Source organism: Desmodus rotundus, chromosome 2, assembly GCF_022682495.2.
Source record: "Desmodus rotundus isolate HL8 chromosome 2, HLdesRot8A.1, whole genome shotgun sequence".
In the NCBI taxonomy this organism is placed as follows: Eukaryota; Metazoa; Chordata; class Mammalia; order Chiroptera; family Phyllostomidae; genus Desmodus; species Desmodus rotundus.
Genome location: NC_071388.1, coordinates 167,321,119 through 167,340,735, shown reverse-complemented (window position 1 = coordinate 167,340,735; position 19,617 = coordinate 167,321,119). Strand labels below are relative to the sequence as shown.

General features: G+C 37.5%; 1 protein-coding gene across 2 annotated transcripts in view; it reads left to right on the top strand.

Moving 5' to 3' along the window:
- The window catches only part of PDE1A (phosphodiesterase 1A), a 219,929-nt gene that overhangs the window by 196,727 nt on the left and 3,585 nt on the right, over positions 1–19,617 (top strand). For both annotated transcript variants that reach the window (XM_024561559.4, XM_053918830.1), the window contains exon 14: positions 19,339–19,454. In XM_024561559.4, coding sequence (XP_024417327.1) covers positions 19,339–19,412 — 74 coding nt within the window. In that variant the 3' untranslated portion in view covers positions 19,413–19,454. The remainder of the gene's footprint in view (positions 1–19,338; positions 19,455–19,617) is intronic.

Below are 19,617 nucleotides of genomic sequence, written 5' to 3'. Positions count from 1 at the left end.
CAAAATCAAGCTAGTGCAGGAAGACTTTCAAAGTGCCTTCCAGGCATGCACAGGTTCTCAGGTGGGGTGGGGGTGGGGGGTTGGTGGGGAGGGCTATCTCAGCCCACTGGGACCTCTGATTGCCAGGATTTTTCTGTTAAATCCTGCTGGTCTACACTTACCCCAAATTGGGGCCACAGCCCCAGGCTTCAAAAGCTGTGGGTTTTCCCCACTTTTTCTCAACTTAATTTCCCACTTCATGTAGGAGAAACCAGAGGTCATTGCCCTACCTTCTTGTTCCAAAGTGAGTCTACCACCTATGGCAGCAAAGCTGGTTTCTCAGCCATTCTCCAGCTGGGGCTGGCAGAAGGGAGCCTGGGAGAAGCTGGCTCCAGGCAAGGCCATAGCTTCCTGCTGTTCTCACTGGAATCTCCAGCAATTTTTCATGAATAAATGCTTCTCAAAGTGTTGTGTTGCCTTGGTCGATTTCCAGTGTGATGGAATAGTTATTTTTGTTCATATTTTTCAACTTTGTACTTGTTTTTTATGGAGAGGAAACAAACTCTTTACATTGCTGGAATAGAAAGTCCTTTCTCCACATTGGTTTTTGAGAGAATTAAATGAGTTGATTTATACAGTCTGCTTAGAAGTACCTAGAATAATAGCACTACATGAGTGACTATTAGTACTGTAATTATTATTTACATTCCTTCTATTATGTGTTTTAGGGATTAGGAATATGGCCAAAACAAAAGAGACGTAATTCCTATCCTCATGAAAGAGGGGGTGGAAGTTACGAGTAGGATTGCAATTTTAAATAAGGAGTCAAGAAAGGCTTTTCTGAGAAAGTGGTAATTTAAGTAAGCACATGAAGGAAGTTAGAAAGAGCTACGGGGAGGTCTGGGTAAAGAGTGGGAAATACATTTCCAGGCAGAGGAAATATTCAGCAAAATATCTGGGAGGTCAAGCTGGCCTGACATGCAAAAATGACAGGAAGCAAATGAAGCTCAGGGAAACGGAGCAAGTGGCAATAACGCAGGCAATGTGATAAATGGGTATGGTGCCTCACCATTGGTTTGGGCCAAGGACAGACAGGTAACCAAATTTGTAGAATTTTGAAAAAGAAAATAACGTGATCTGAATTGAAGTTTTTAAAGGATCTCTGTAGCTACAGAATGGAAAATCTTCTCTTTGGGAAGCAAAAATGGAAACGAGGAAGCCAAAAGACAGGATATTGCTCATACCTCAGGAGAAAGAATGGTGTTAAACCAGGTGGTAGTGGAGGAGGGAGCGAGCCAAGTGTCTTCAGTCTGGATGCAGAAAGGTGGAGGCTTAAGCCAGTGTGCGTGAGTAGGAAGTAATAGCAAAAAGAGATTGGATTCTGGATGTATTTTGAAAGCAGAACTGATAAGATTTGTTAACAGATTAGATGTGGATTATGAAATCAAGAGTCAAAATTATGTCAGCACTTTTGTTTTTCTTACACATTAATTGTGTTTATGTAAATTTATGTGATTATTTTACTGAACAAATTGGCATCTCAGCAAAATTGAAGAGGCACATGCCATATTTCCCAATAATTTCACCCTAGAGAAACTTTTGCTCATGTGTGTCAGAAGACCTGAGCAAAATGTTCATAGCAGCATTGTTTATGAGTGCAATATATTGTGTAGTATAATGAATTCATAAACTGTGGTGCATTCATACTATGGAAGAGCATACTACCATTAGGGTACATGAACTTCAGCTGTGAGCATCAGCGGGGATAAAAGACACAAACAATACTGAACAAATTATGCAAACTGCTGAAATACAGCAAGATGCCATTTCTAGAACATTTTAAAAACGTATGAGCTAAACAATAGTAGATTTTATAATACCCAGGGTAAAACTAAAGAATGAGGGGGGAAATATTCAGAATCTTGGGGGAAGCTGGGGATTTATTTAGAAATTAGTAATATTTTATTTCCTAGGTTGGGTGCTAGACACACAAATGGCTTTACCTAACATATGTTTTATATATGTACATATAATCCATTTGTATGAATAGAATATTTTACAATAAGAATGAAAAGTGTGATCTGCTACATGCAAGTATGTGTATGTACTTAGTTTTAAATGCAGTGAAGGTGAAATTTTATGATAATTGCATTGAGATGAGAATCAGCAAGTTATTGATGCTTAGAGCTTCACAATATTAATTAAATTTTGAGGCTCTGAACAGAATCCGGAATGTTTGGTTACCATCACGTTAGCCCTGAAGCTGGGTTTCAGCATGTCTAAGAATATCCCGCTCATCCCAGAGCAGTGGTAGGTGTGGCCGCTTAGGCTCCAAAGGATGAAGCTTCTGGGTTATCGGTCTTAACAACAACAAACAACAACAACAACAACAACAACAAAGTTTTTAAAAGAGTAATTTCATTCACCAAGCCTTCTATTCAGGATCTGGAAATATCCATCTAAGAATGTTGTATATGAACACATTCCATTTTGACATGAGGCCTTTTCAAAAAATAAAAAGTGCTTTTCTCCATCCTAAATGGTTTACTGTTTAGGTTAAATCTTGTCCATTTAGAGTAAGGAAAATGCTGTCATAATCTACTCAGTATTCCTCAGCACCTTAAGTCTTTGCCCAGAGCAGATACGAAATGTTAAGGAGGTGTGTGTGGCCCTGACCAGGTAGCTCAGTTAGTTAGGGTGTCACCCTGATACGCCAAGGTTGCAGGCTTGATCCCTGGTGACAGCACGTGCGAGAATCAACCAATGAATGCATAAGTAAGTGGAACAATTGGTCTCTCTCTCTCAAATACATTTTAAAAAGTCCTTTTACAAGGATATGTGTGTGTGTATATCTTTCTAGTGAGGCAGTTGGAGGGAAAGGGTGAGAAGAGTCACTCTTCTATTTCTACCTATAAAGTTTCAGGCAAATCATGTAACTTTTCTTAGCCTCAAAAAATTGACTATAAATAATATCTACCTCAATGAAGGAGCAGACACTCCTACAAATCCTTGCCCAATGTCCAGTCATCTCTGATCTATGATGCAGCTTTAAGATCAAGGCACCTTAAGGAAGTAAGAAAAAAGTAAAAGCACACCTGCCTGTAACCGTGGTGAATGGTGATAGATTCCTAATTAACAACCCGAGAAATCGCATGTAGGAAAGAAAACTAGTTATGTCCCAGAATGGAATCTGGGGGCGGGGGTGTGGGCCAGGGTGGTCAGCCTGGAATGGAATGCCATATGTCTCCTACTGTACTGAGTAATTTTGTGATTTATTTGATATTAATTTAAATCCTAAAATACTAGGCTCAAAGAAGATTAAGAACTGAGAAGAGGAGGCAATGTGGGAACTGAGATGCTGAGAGATTTGCATTGTGCATGAATCACAGCGGTTTAGAACCAGAAGGAAACCTAGAGCTAGCTTAAGGCAAGCCTGACATTTTAAAGTATGCCTTACAATTTTCAAACACACAAGTGTTTTTAGTTTCTTTTTGTAACTTATTTCCTCCATGATTGCCTTAGAGTCATAGAATATATTCAGTATGATATCATGCATTTGAACCTTTTGAGACCTGGTTTTGGCTTAAGTGGTATTTTTCTAAATTAAGTTTATTGGGGTGACATTGGTTCATAGGAACATGATCTGACTTTGGGTGGTGGGCACACAGTGCAATATACGGACCATGTGTCATAGAACTGGGCTCCTGCAACCTCTATGACCCTACGAACCAAAGTCACCCAAATAAAAAAATTAGTGTTTTGGTTAGAATTACCTTGCTGTCAATTTGGAAAGAACTGCCATCTTTATGAGATTATCTTCCTATTCATATAGACTTTATCATTCATAGGTCTTTTTCATATTTCTCAGAAAGTTTATTTTTCTTAATAATAATAAAAATAATAATGATAAAAATTCTTATTAGTGTTATTATGTGCTAGCCACTATAGTAAGCACATACAGGGTGGGCCAAAAGTAGCTACACAGTTGTGAGTTCATGAAACAGAGTTCATTTTTGTATTATTATTTATTATTTATTATGTTATTTTCCATACCAACAACTGTAAATCTACATTTGCCCCACCTGTACTATATTATATGCAATCGCTTAATATTTAAATTTTAAATATACTTTGTTGGATTTCCTTCAGTATTTTATATTCTTTGTTGCTTTTGTGAATGCCTATTTCTTGCTGCTATGTTGAAATACACTTGTTTTTGAATAGTGATTTTCTGCAAATAATGAAAGTTGTTGTTTCTTTCCCAAATGAATACCTTTCATAACTGTTTTCCCTGAGCCCATTTAACTGGCAAGTTTAGCCAGGACACTCTGAAATGGGAGTGGTGATGGCATTCAGCTTGTCTCTGAGTTTAGAGGGAGGTGCTTAAGGTTTCAGCACTGCGATATTCCTCAGTTTCTTTGATTTCCTCTTCATGAGGTTACTTATATTCCCATCAATAAATAATTAGTTAAGAAAATGTATTTTATATGAAACATTTAGTTTGATCAAATGTCTTTTCTGTAGCTTTTAAAATAATTTATATGATTTTTCTTTTTAATTGGTTCATATAGTAAATTATATTAATAGATTTTCTAATGTCATAGCACCTTGTATTCCTCAAATAAACCCAACTTAGTCTTGATGTATTAATTTTTCAAAATTACTTCCGCTGGCTTTAAAAAATATATATTCATGTCTGCTATTAACCTATCATTTTTGTTTCTCATACCGACCTTGCCTTGTTTTGGTATTGAGGTTATACTAACCTCATAAAACGAGTTGAAATTTTTAAATTCTCCCACCTCTCAGAATTCCAGATAAGAGAAAATGACAATGGTCTCTTCTACTTCTAAATCACTGTGTTATTTCCCAAATCTTTCACACATTATGTAACAGTGGGGAATTGTAACCCGCCTCACCATTCTTTTGACACTGTTTCCGTAAGTGCTGACTCCGACTAATAAGTAGCCTGCAGATAAACAGCATGTTTGTGTAAGAATCCTAGGAACTAACTTCAGAAGATACAGGCTCAGACCTTCGGTCATCCCAGCGCAGGGAGATTTGCTGACCTTCAACTGTGGAGCCAGGATGACAAGCCAGGATGATGCACTCTGGACCATCACTTGCCTTATCAGAATGGACTGTGCTGGTCTGAACACAGAGAGCTTTTCAACCCACTCCCTTGCTCTCTTTGTTCTGCTTCCCTTCCCCCTTCCTTATAAAAAACCTCTGCCAGCACTGAGATGTGAGGATGGGCTTTCAAATGTGAGTCCCCACCTTCTCAGGTGACGGGCACTTGAGTAAATTGCTTTCCTTCTCACCAGCACCTGTCTCATGAGTTTGGCTATCATTGCAGGCAGTCAGACCTGGGGTCAGTCATTTTCATGCTCAAAATGTGACCTGACTGGCAAAACCCAGGGTCCTGTGTCTGAGGCTGTAAGTATTTAGCTTTCTTGTATCTTCCAACTCTTTTCTCTCTTTCTTGAGGTTCTATGAACAGTAAGAAGTTAAACCTCTCTCATCAGCAATCTGAGTTCTCCCCTTACCTTTACTGTTTCTCTTGGAGAAAACCTCAGTCCATGTCCAGTGAAGGAGAAACCTATATACCTTCTGGAGTTGTGGGTGGGAAGATAGAGTTTGACTAAGTATTTTCGAAGAACCTGTGTTCCAAACACAGACATGACTTTTGAATCTAATGATTTAGAGCGTATGCTTTTGTTTCTGGTACTTCTGTAAATAACACCTACGTCTACTTGTTCGAATGGGCATGGGCCATGGGAACAAACAGTGGGAACAAAGCCAGACTAGTTAAGAGTTCACAGTTTCAACTAATCAACAAGGCATACAGCTTTTGTAGTTCTTTCAGAAGAGAAATTAAAAATAATATGATTGTTCAATTAACTTTAAAACAATATCACTATATTAACATTTATTAAGTATTTTTCACCACTTTGAAGAAAAAATACTAGAGCTTAATTTTGCTTTTAACTTGAATGATTAAAAACTATCTGAATGATGTGAGGCACATTAATTCATAATTTTAAATTCTTTGTGTTTTTTAGTGTGGTTGTGAGTTTTTAAGAATGTTTCAGAGGTATACTGAAACAGAAACATTTGTTAAAAGATTTTATTTATTTATTTTTAGGGAGAGGGAAAGGGAGGGAGAAAGAGAGGGAGAGAAACATCAATGTGTGGTTGCCTCTCATGAGCCCCCTACTGGGGACCTGGCCTGCAACCCAGGCAAGTACCCTGACTGGGAATCAAACCAGTGACCGTTTGGTCCACAGGATGGCGCACAGTCCACGGAGCCACACCAACCAGGGCTCAGAAACATTTTTTATTATAGGAAAACCTGACTTAAAAATAAGGCAAATTTCTCTGTTTTGTGCTAAAGTCTCAGGCAATCCTAAGGCATGTTAAGTACATGAATTCAGTTACTTAAGCTATTTTTCCTAGAAAGTATTGACAGGATCATAAAAGCCAGTTTAGAAATTGAACACTATAACATAGTATAAATAACTGATTTGCTCTTATTTCCACTCAGTTTCTAACTTAGCTTTAACCAAATGCAGGTCTGGCTGCCTGCTGCAACGAAAGCCAGACTCGTGAGACAGGTGCTGGGGAGAAGGAAAAAGGCTTATTCAGGTGCCAGCCGTCTGAGAGGATGGGGGACTCTTGTCCCAAAGCCCATCTCTTCTCAGTGGAGGCAGATTTCGTAAGGAGGGAGAGGAGAACAGATCAAAGAGATCAAAGGATGGAGTTGAAAAGTTCTCTGCATTCAGACGAGCACAGTGAGCACAAGGACCTCAGAACTGGTCAAGCAATGGTCTGGTGTGTGTCAGCCTGGTTTTTGTTATCCTGGTTTTTGTCATCCTGGCTCCATTGCTGAAAGTCAGAAAGTCTCCCAGAGCTGGAATGACTGAAGGTCAGAGTCTTTATCTTTTGAAGTTAGTTCCTAGAATTCTTATACTAACATGCTATTTATCTATAAGCTGCACATTAAAGTCAGCTTTTACAGAAACAAGGGGTCAGTTATAGTTTCCCACTGTTACAAGGGAGCTTTAGGAATAATTACAAGAAACTATTTTCTCGTGCTTCCCTCATTTGCCTCCCATAGTTTCTTTTGTCCCTTTTGAAATGTTCCACAAAGGGAATCAAGCTGATTCTTCCTGATGGCTTCACAGGGTGTGAAAAAGTTGCCATTGGAGCAATAAAGCGGAATCCCATCTGAATGTTACTTCATCCTCCTCCTTCGCTTCTTTGGGGGGAAACCCAGGAGTCCTCAGGAAACAAGGCTGGGAGGCCGTAGTCTCTATTCCCGAGCCCTGACTCCGAGGGCACGCACTTCTCATAAGTGAAAAGTTAAAAATCACCTTGAGGCCTGATAGATAAGCTGCTCAGGAATAACAAAATGATTGTTAGCCTAAACATCACTCCCAAACCTGTTATATAGCAATAGTTTTACTTCAAAGACCTACATCACTGTGATATTTCTCTGTACTTTTATTTCACAGATCCCTGTAGAAGTTCTGGGTACATTCTTTCTCTAACTAGCCAGCAATCTCTGTTAGTCCCTAAAAGTTCTCCTCACTCTCCAACCTATTGATTACAGAAAACAAAAAGCTACCTTTTTGAAAAGAATAAAAACATGTCCATGTTACTTTGCATTGAATTACTTTAAAAGATTATGTTTATAAATATTTGTTTATAAAACATTATTATTACACCTTCCCATTATCTTTTTAATCAACAAAACTCTTCACATAAAACATAACGCATTTATGTTATAACCCCTAAACTACCAGGACTATGACTTCTAAGCATTGTTTTGAGAAACTATATGTGTGCTTTTTAGATTTCAGAAGGGACGAGGTATCACAGAAAAGCCAAGGCTTTCAGAGATAACCATGAGAGCTTTACTCCCATTCTCTCCAGTCATGGTTCGAAACATTGTTAACTGGTTAAATATTTCTAGTAATTGTAAAATAATATTTTAAATTATCAGTCAGTTAAATTATATATCACATTATACATTGTATTGTTTGTATTTCCAATTTAGTGTCTTCCGCTAACATTCTACATTACGTAATCAGTACAACAGAGCAGGGGTGTGCATTTGATAGAATGGAACATTTGGAAGATCAAAATTATAATGTCCTAAGAGGTGATATTCACCAAAGTCACTTAACCTTAGAAGGGCCTAAATAACAGCTTGAATTGTGAGTGTGTATTTCCATGTTATTTATTCATTTGCTCGTTCATTTATTGTAAAGACAAACTCAATAGTTTTGAACCCTGGCAGCATATTAATATCATCCACACTGCTTTATTTTTTAAAAATTCAACATAGTTTACCTGTAGTTCACAGAGGCAGGTCAAAATGGAACACTTGTGCATTTAAATGAATACAGCAAGACCTGGATCGGGATAGCAGGAAATTTCATCAACAAATGGTGAAGCACAGATAAGAATCTGAGCCAGTGCCACCCAGGCAAGCTGTTCACAGGAAACAATGTATCTTGTTGATGATATTCCTTAGATGTCTGTCTTGGGTCACGCATTTCTACCCGGAAATGTTTGCCTTCTACTCTTGGGAAAGGCAGTGAACTTTCTTCCTACCTTTATCCTGTTCTTATTGCTTCATAGAACATAATTCTTGGGGTCCCCTCCTCTACTCTATTCATTAAAATACTACCTATTTTCCAAAACTTCATTAAAATGCCTTTTCTAAGAATAAGCATAGATATTTTATTCATATTACAGTGGGAGTACTTAACGAGTACTTGTACATTCTGCCTTGCATTCTCAAAATGGATTAAAAAATGTTTTAAACGGGGATCTGTCAAAAATCAGTGTTGAAACAGAAGTGGGATTGGAGAGGAGATTCGGTTACGTTTCCCACTTCACATGCGCGATAGAGATTCTGACATTCCCTTTTGGAGATCTGTAATATCCCTCCACCCAGTCCCTGCATATAACGAAATATTTGATTGGAGTGTGTCATGCACGTTAAATATGGATGCTGACAAAAGGTTGAGAACCACTGAGGTTATTCCCAAACTATTTACAGAGGCCTACTATGTGCAAAACAAATACCTGTAGCTTATTCTTGAGACTAGATCTCGCTGGTGTTCAACTTTAGGTCTTTGGTGGCTCCCGACCAGGGCCAGGTAAAAGCTCAGTCAGAGTCAAGTAGAGGAGAATTGATTCTACACTATGGAAATCTGATTTTAACTCTGAGTCCATATAAATGAAATGGTATTACTCACTATGTTGTACAATATTTTTCTTTATCAGCGAAAATATTTTTTTTAAAAAATTACTGTTAAATGGCTAATGGGAAAACTAAATGTAAGGTTTATTCCCCCAAATCCTCCTTTTACTCGATGTCTGTACTTGCTATGTTTTCTGACACTCCAAACCTCATCCATTGTTCTAATTTTACTTTGTAATACAAGTAATACTTGCAAGAGTTTACAGGAGATTTGTAGCCTCTGAGAACTATGGGGTAAAAGCATGACATTGGAGATTTGGGGAGTAGGGAAGGCGGGTGGGGAAGAAAGTGGTGGATGGGACGTTGCACTGTTGAACAGAGGTGATGAGGGCAGAGTAAGACCAAAGGTTTGGGGCATTAGGTAGGGAATAGCACTCTGAAAAGGTTTTGTCGTTCAGGTGCTACTCACCTCTAAGAATTTGTAACTGGAATTTGTAGTCAGAATTTGATTACGTCCTCCACAGTGCTCACACTAGGTGCAAGATCTTGTCACACTCCTCCAATAACTAGCCCAGTGCAAAGGGCATTGGAAACGTCGTCGTCTTAACTCTGCACTGCAGACCAAACGTCAGTCTCTTCATTTGCCCACACTCACCTTTGTTCTTTCTCCAAAGCGTCCAGTCTTCCGTGCCTCTTAACCCAAGATCTCTCTTCCTCTCTTTCCCCACTTCACCTCTAGAATCCTCTCAGTCGCTCAGAACAATTTAGTTCTGGCTCACATTAACCCACTTAACAAAACAAAAGCCTGACAATTGGCCTAAAATGACTCCTGTAGTTCTTCAAGCACACCTGAGAGTGTCTGAGATAATCACCCAAAATTGTCCTCCTACACTATACAATAATGACAAAATGCTTATGGGTTATAGAAATTACTTATTTTAAAAAAGATTTTATTTATTTATTGTTAGAGAGAAGGGAAGGGAGGGAGAAAGAGAGGGAGAGAAACATCACTATGCGAGACATACATCAATCAGCTGCCTCTCACATGCCCCCAACTGGGGACCTGGCCTGCAACCCAGGCATGTGCCCTGACTGGGAATCGAACTGGTGACCCTTTGGTTCACAGGCCAGCACTCAAACCACTGAGCCATGCCAGCCAGGGCAGAAATTACTTATTATAGTTACATTAAGTTACAAAAAGGAGGGTTATATTGGGCATGATTATAAGTTGTGGGACACACACAAACAAGAAAAGCATAGTGATTTTCGTCATGCTTTCTCAGGAGATTAAGAAGCCTCTGAATCGATTCTAAGAGTGCCTACTCTAGACAGAATCAGCTAGAATGGAGCTCCCTAGATGTCCAGACTATTATCCTGAATGGCTTTTAGGCAACAAGTGAAGAAAAAAATAAGTTGAATTAGAAGAACAAGAATTGACCTCTTCATCCATTGCCCCCAACCCTCCTCCCTTCTGGCAGCTATCAAAATTTTCTCCTTATTCATGATTCCGTCTCTGTTCTTGTTTGCTTAGTTTGTTTCTTTAGATTCAGTTGTTCATAGATATATATTTATTGCCATTTTATGGTTTACACTTTTGATCATCATCTTTTTCTTAAATAAGTCCCTTTAACATTTTATATAATTTTGATTTTGTAACGATGAACTCCTTTAGTTTTTTTCTTGTCTGGGTAGCTCATTATCTGCCCTTTGATTCTAAATGATAGCTTCACTGGGTAGAGCAATCTTGGCTGTAGATCTCTGGTTTTCATGACTTAGAATATTTCTTGTCAATCCCTTGTAGCCTGTGAAGTTTCTTTTGAGAAATCAGCTAAGAGTCTTATGGGAACTCCTCTGTAGGTAACTAACTTCTTTTCTCTTCCCGTTTTTAAGATTTCCTCCTTATCTTTAACCTTTGGCATTTTAATTATGATGTGTCTTGGAGTGGGCCTCTTTGCATCCGTCTTGTTTGGGACTCTCTGTACTAAGGGAAGAAACTGTGATGCCTTTTATGACCTAGTCTCTGAAGTCAAACACCATCACTTCTGCTACATTCTGTTTATTAGAAGTCGTAAGTCCAGCTTACACTCAAGGAGAATGGTTTTAAGAGCAATTGCTGGAAGAGAAATATTGAAGCTGCTGTGGATATAAACATGTATGCATAGCCCATGTACACAGAGAACAGTGTGGTGAGGGCCAGGGGAGGGGGGGCAGGGTGGAGGTGGGCAAAGAGGAGAGAAAATGGAGGATATCTGTAATAGTGTCAACAATAAAAAAGGGTAAAAAAAAACCCAAGAATTATTTCAAGATTATTATTGATGAATACATTAATCACAAAAGGTTTCAGGAGCAAAAGTAAAAATATTATACATTAAACATAAATATACTAACTATATTTATTTTATAATTTTACCATAATAATTCTTAGAAACATAGCTAATTATAAATGCTAAGTAAAATTTATTTTTTCACAATTTCTTCACAGCATTTTCTTTAGATGGTGTTAAAATAAGTAACACTTTTTTTCCTGAAACAAAAACCTGTTCTCAGAAGTGTGAGTTTTCCTGGTTAGTAAACACCTGTAAGTAAAATCACATGCATGGTGACGGCTCTAATTGGACTAGAAGACGTGGAGATTTCAACCCACTTGCTGGAAATCTACCTGGCCCCCTGAGAAAAAGGGAACTCACTTTTACAGATTGCTCAATTGGAGTACGAACCACGTTCATAACAACTAAAGATTCCTTGGCTGACCTGGCCCAACAAGAATAGATCAAGCTGACGGCTACGTCAGCATCCTTATGCTTTCAAATGTTTGTCAAAATGGCATTCATAGCAGTTCTCTTTACTAAAACAATTTGAACGTCAATAAATGCTTTTTGAACAGATAATCATTTCTGCAACAAAGCTTACCCATCTATTTTCACGCTAGCTGTCCATTTTCTAAAACATCAGAAAGGTAGTGTGACTTTCATAAACTTAATTTATCGTTTATATTCTACCATGTGTCCTTCTGAACAAATACTATGATAGTCCTCTGCCATTTAAAAGTGGTTCAGAAAAAATAAATAATGATTCATAAAATTTTAAGGGATAGATATCATTGACAAAATGTTTACTATAGAAGGAGTGAACAGCAGGGGCAAAATGGCTTAATATACTGGGGCTTGGGGTTTTTTTTTTCATAGGATTTGTGAATTGTTCAATATGTAATTTAGTTAAGGTTACCCAGTCATTTTCCTCTGAGAAAGCCTATTTTTGGTGTGGCTCTTTAATACTTTCTTTACTGTGATCCTCTGACACTTGACTTAATGGTTAATTATATTAGACTAGTAGGAAAATCCCAGTAATTCATTAGCTGAGGCTGGCTGGTGTCCAATATTGAATAATGTATTTTCAAAAATACGTAATTTATTCTTACTCTCTGGCTCTGCCTTGGGGGGAGGGGAAAGGCTATAATTTACTAACAGATTTAATTTCAAAGATAAGTCATGCGCTCCTAAGAAGAAAAGGCAAAGACACCACAGGTATTCCATTGTACCTGCATGGTGCTGAGTTAGGATCTACAAGGCTGGAGCTAGGCTGTCGTGTTCAGTCCTGATTTCACCACTCACTGCCTTTGTGACCTTGAGCAAGTCTTCTACTCTCTCTGTTTCAGTTTGCTCATTTGTAAAGCAAGGATCATAAAAACAGTGTCTATCTCAAGAGCTTTTGTGAGGATTAAATGTATCAAAACATGCAAAGGAAGTGTTTAGAATTTAGTGTTTACTGCAATAATTCTTATTCTTGTTGGTTCACAGGTGTGCTTCTAAACTGTGTGGAGAGCTTATAGAAGGCTTCCTTAAATGTGTATATTATGGAAAACACTACTTGCCCCCAACAATTTTGACATGAGATTATGCTTAATTAATGACAAAAACTTATAATTGATCAATTCCATAGATGGAGTGAATTGTTGTGTAGTGAATTGACGTTGACTCTTTTATAACCTTTCCATTTGCAATCAATCCATCATGATAGCCTATAGAGATTCTCCCAGATCTCTCTCAAGTCCATCCACTTTTCTGCATGAGTGAATAAAGGAATGGAATTGTCTTATCTTGAATAGTTCATATAGTTGCCTAATTTGTAGAGCTAAAAGGGAACAACCGTTATTACACACTTTTTGTTTAGAATTCTGCCACATACCTGCTTTTATTTTTTCTTGGCATAGAATCCTTTAGGAAAAGAAAATGTTCTCAAAAGAAGATATTTTAGTTAATCCAGCAAACTTGGTTCATGGCAATTTATTTTTTTCCCCAAAGAATTTTTACTACTTTGTTTTTATCCATTAAAATACGCCTACATTTAGACTTTTTATGTGGTCAAAATTGTTCTTTTATCCTGAGTTTACTTCTTCTAGGACTGTTAGTCATTCTTTGGCTAAGATAATTTTTCCTAGAAATGCCAGAAAAATCATGCAAAAATATTTATAGCTGAAGTCTTTGACTTTTATTGTAAATATTTAATCTCCAAAAAAATTATGAAATGTAGGGTAAAGGAAAAATGATGTAAGAGGTCTCATCAGGTGGGATTTTGTATATAAGTTGTATAATGAAAACTCTCACAAATCAGATGCTCAAACTTTATTTTCATATCATCTTCAAAGTATGACCTAGGTCCATTCTTCAGCAAGATAATTGGTAGTGAGTAATCTTAGAAGCTTTACACTAATTTTCATCAGGAAACTTTTATGGAGTTCAAAAGAGAACCCATACAAGGACCCACTCAAAAATTTTAATTTATCACTCTGCTTTCATTCAGAATGAGATTCATTCAAATGGGTCCTTTGTTCCCACATCACCTTTCTGTCTTGGGTTAGGCTTGTGTAAAATATGCAAAGAAAACCCGGAGACACTAGTAAGAAATAGAAATCTAATGAAATAAAGTCAGTTCAACGATAATAAGATAATAGTTTTGATGTTAGTTTGATGAAGAGATAATGGAGCACCCACAATTTGTTTTAAATAAGCTCATCCCCAGCATGAGAGTAATCTTGTTATACAAATCTTTATAGAGATTGTACCACTCCCCACAATCCTGGCTGGATATTGTAGATAATCATGTGTTTTGTGACTAATTGCTTAAAGTGCTTTTATTTTAAAGCATGATTTTACAATTATTAAGTTTTGTTTAAGAGGAGCAACTTGGAATTATGTCCAAGAGAATTTATTTCACTCCTACTATCAAAAACTGTAGGTAGATGAGACTAACTCTCTCCATACAACCCTTCAAATAGCTGACCATAAACAGCCTAGGTTAGATGGGAAAACGCACACAGGACAGGAGGAAATCGCATACAAGACGCTTTGTAAGAACACTAGTCTCTCATTCAAGTTAAAGTATCCCTGGGTATGTGAGATTGATTCTATTTTGGCTGATTCTTAGGCCTTCATCAATACAGTTACCAAATTAGCCCTCTAAAATTTGATGACTTAAAGCTAAATTAAATGGGAAAACAATGGTCTGTTTGGGTATTTAGTAGCCTTTATTCAACTGATTCTAAAAATTGATCAAAAGATATATTTATAGGCTATCATAAAAAATCTAAAGACCACTAAAATTTTGATTATGCATACCACCAGTATTTGTTGAGTCTTTCTTCTGTAGTAGGTACTAATTCATTGAAAATTATGGTGATGAAGCTTGATTAACTTTCTAAGTGGTTTTAATCTCCATGGGAAAATGAACAAAATCAAAGGAGACACACTTTCCAGACTCTTCTCTCATTTTCTCCAGGTGAAAACACACAAAAGCCTGCTCATTCCACTATAAATGGTGAAAGTAACAGGCAGATGAATGTAGTTTGAGAAATGGTAGAACTGGAGGCTAAGATTCTGGTTGCACTTTGTCAGAGGGGTCAGCCACTGGATAGTCGTGAAACCTCGGGCAGATGACTCAGCCTGCACTCAGTTTCCCCAGCTGTTGAACCCTGCCTCCCAGGTTTGCTGTAAGGACACAAGAACTGAGATGAGTGAAGCATTTAAAGTAGTGCTCACCACCTACCAGTCACTCACAAAGTATTGATTATTATTTTTATATTTTAAATTGTATAATAATTTATCCTAAAGGAGGATTACTTTTCAAAAAAGAGTCCAGCAAAACCATAACAAGATGAGTGGATAGTGCACCTTATATTATTCCTTGGAAGTGTTATTCATATCATCTACCAAACTAACATCCTGTGACTCCAATATAATAATAGCTCACATTGCAGGCTAGGAGCTTGGACTGGGCACATTCACAGGATTTCTCTTTGCTTTCATATGACTTTTCCTCCTCTGACAACTGTATGCTCCCTGGCCCCTGCTGAATTCGGAAGCCATTTCCATCACTTTACAACTTACTTTTTTTCAGGTTTTCGTATTTGGAGCTGGAGTAGATGAACGGGTAAAAGCTCTTTGAGATGAACAGAATTATCGGAGGTTTCTTACTTCCACTACCTTTTTCCTGGCTGTCAAACAAACTTCTGTGCCTTGTTCTGAACGTGCTTGTTGTATTCACTCCCAAGGAGTAGCTTCCTGTGTATGCGAGTTTTCAAATATCTTCAGTTAAAAGAAACTCTAAGGTCACTTTATTTCTCTTGTTGAAATAGCAGTAGGTTAAACTCCACTAGTTTTGACCTCAGATTATCTATTTTTGGTCTGTACTGGAGGAAATCACTTCATTAATCTGATCCTGTTTCTCACCTGTGAAATTAGGTTCTATCAAAAATTTTAACCCATAGTTATACAGATGAGGTCTGTATACTTGGAGAGTAATGTTCTACTAACCCTTAACTGAAATTTAGAATTTCCTTTATTTGTAGGCAACGATACCCAGAGTAACATTTGTGGTATTTGTTGCCAATAGAAATCATAGACATTTTCATACCATTAAATTCACGAAGATACCTTGAGATATTACTGGATATCGTTATAACTTTAAAATTACACAGATGAGAAGCTTGCAGCTAGACCTTGTGATTTAATGCATTAATAAAGAAGCATACATATTTCTATATCACACCACTAGGATAACTTAAATATGTTGACAATTATATTTTATTGTAAGTGGAATACTTTGTAATCCTATGTATTTTATTGTATTTGTTTATAAATTTTATTTTGAAAAGGGCATAGTTTCACCAAATAAAAAGAGGGGCTCACGATTCAAAAACATTTGGAAGCTGGGAGTACACGGGTGTTTCTCACGGCCTTTTACAGAGGTCACTCTTGAGCCAAGATGACCTGTAATGGGTTGAATAAAGAAAATCATTTCTCCTCTGGCAGAGTAATAGGTCAAAATGATATGACTCTCTTTTTTTATGAAAGACTAGTGGTTACTTTCAAGAAGTATTATCCAAGTGAATTGAAAAGGATTCTACAACAAAAGAGTTATTTAGTAAAAGTAATATGATTTGCATTTGCTGAGGATGCTGGCATTTTCCTAAGTCTGCCATGCAATTGCTGGCTAATATTGTGTACGTGCTCTGGAAAACATCTGAAATTTTTATAGGTTTTCAAGGAAAACACTTTGTTTTCAGTGTAGCAAGATCCTTGTCTTGCGTTGGTCATAGTTCTTAACTGCTACTTTTCTAATTACGTGTGTAGAATTACTCAGGGACGTAATCTGTGTATCCTTTTGGTATTTATTTTTATAATTACAGCGTTGGTACCATTTGATGATTTTGTTCCTTGCCCACTTTTGTTACTGGTGAGTTCTTTACACACTGGCTATAAGGACTTCAGTGTCCTTTGTCCATTGTAAAAGGGTCTCTGAACATTTCTGAGAGTCAGACAATTAATTACTTATATTCCTTTCTTTTAATTCAGTAGGTTCTTTCCACTCTGTTCTGTTCTTTCTAGTCTGTTTTGTTCTTTTCTAATTTAGTTATAAGTAACAGGATATTAAAGCAGAAGTTTAAGCCAAGGCTCTTAAGTAAATGTCCAAACAAACTGACTTAACTTGATTATAGCATGCTTATAGCCCTCACCCAACCCAAATGCGTGACGGGGTCAGGCTGTTGACGGTTGAAAAAGGATTTGTGAGGCAGATTTCTTTCTTCTCTCTCTCTCTCTCTTTCTCCTCCCTCCCTCCTTTCCTTCCTTCCTTCCTTCCTTCCTTCCTTCCTTTTTAATCCTCACCAGAGGACATGCTTAGAGAAGGGAAGGGAGAAAGACAGGTTGGGGGTGAAACGGAAACATCGATCAGTTGCCTCTCTCACGTACCCCAACAGGGTACAGAACCTGCAGCCTAGGCATGTGTCCTGATTGGAAATCAAACCCACGACCTTTAAGCCCATGGGACAATACTCCAACCAACTGAGCCGCACCAGTCAGGGCAGACCGATTTCTTTAATGAGCTCTCTGCTATTGGGAAATGTTTCTCTCTTCATGTCAAATCAAGGGAAGAAACTTCACCAGAACCGTTGAGGAGCTTGAAGTTAGTGGAGTTTTGGGAATAGAGTCTAGTTCTTAGATGAGAAGAATAAAGGGTTATATGGTGACAGATGAACCAACGTCAGATGAAGTCAGATGAGCTCTCTGACTTCAGCCTTTCCTCAAGATCAAGAACTTAGTAGAAACGCTTGCCTCACCAGTATTTCCGGTGAACCAAATATGCCCCACCCCTATGTGAAAGGGGGAGAGTACCTCAGCAGACAGAAGCTGGAAAGGCACCCACAGATCTCCAGAGGCTGTAAACATTGCAAAGGAACCAGAGTTTCCTGTGTCCGTGCCTGGGTGGTGAAAGTCTCTAGCCATTTTCCTTGGCAAAAAAGTCCCTGAATGTGCCCACAGAGGACTCGTTATCAAGCTCTAAACTTGTTATCAGAACTTGTGATAATGGTACTAGTCCAGCTATGATGCTGCTCCTCTCAGCTCTCTGCTTTCCTTTCTCCAGCTTGGGAGGCCAAGGTAGCCAATTCGGGGGAGGGAGAGAAAAAAAATGAAAGAAACATTGAACGGGTCCCAGTCCCGAACACCATGTCTGGGCTCTGCAACACACCCAATATTGGATAGTAAGTTTTTCTTTGTGTTAAGATTGATGTGTATGATATGTGATCGGACCTGCTAATGTCTGAGTTGGGACTTTGGCAACTTAATGTGATCATGTGATTTTTTATTATCTAAAATGATCAGAAAAGACATGATACTACCTGAAATTTGGTTCTGGTACAAAAGATAAGTTTTTCCCATTGAATGTACTTTAAACATAAAGTGAGAAATAAAATAAATTTGCTTTGTGATAATACCTCATAAGTTCTATATGTTCACTAATCTTATAACCTCAACAGAAAATCTCTTGCAACTGAAAGAACTCAGTCTTACATTGTATTTGAAGAAATTGTCTCAAAGTTAATTGGTGCAAAGTTTAACTGTTAATATATTTTCAATTAAATGTCAGACAGAAACAGCATTTCATCATATATGACTATTTCCTGAAATATCAAGTAGTTTGAGCAATTGACTCAAAAATTAATTTCTGCGACTTTTGTTTACTTTCTCATATAATAAGACTCTTTTAACTGTACATTTCACTTTACGTTTCTATTTTTGATAGATTCTCTTCAACTTCCCTAGTAATGTTGGAACATTTTCCATACAAATGTTGTTTTTTCTTTTTCTTCTTCAAGGTTTATATGAAAGCCAAGTGGTTCTAAGATTATAAACTCCATTAGTCTGTCTTGGCAGATTATGTCTCACCCTCAATGTTACTGTTCTCTTACACTCATTTGTTGTAGATTCATAGCAGCGAAGCAATGTGAGGTAAAGGACACTGATCATTAGAGGGTTTGTTTAAAAGAATTTGCTGCAATTAAACATATTCAGGAAAAACGTGCGTAATTTTTACATTTGATTTAATAGATGTTGAAACATGTCTCATCTGTTTCGTTTCTGTATCCCCAGATTAAATTGCAACTTCACAAAGTTGTGCAATGGCCCGAAGATGATTTGTTATACTCTCTAAATTCACAGGCTGAAAGGAAAATGTTTGCTGTCTTTGGAGAAATGTGCCACAGAAACCCATTGGGAAATAGTCTTCAGCATTTTCCCAACTGCCTCAGTTTCCTGACCGTATTTGTTCTTTTCACAGGCCTACTGTGTTTGTGTTTGCTTGTTTTCCAGGTGAACCTGATCTTCCTAAGAACTCAGAAGGTCAAGGAAATGCTGAAGAGAAACGTGCTGATTCACATGTATAGGTCTGAAACACCAGAAGGCTTCTGTCATGTTAAACATGAGAGGTAAGTATTATTTTTTTAGATGAGAAATGTAATTTCTGAAATGAATGGCTTACAGAATATCACTAGAGACAAAGTTATCTTATTTAAATATCCTCTAGATTATTTTTTTAAAAAACCTCTGTCGTCTATCTTCTGAGGCATAATCTTAAGTATTTACCTTTTT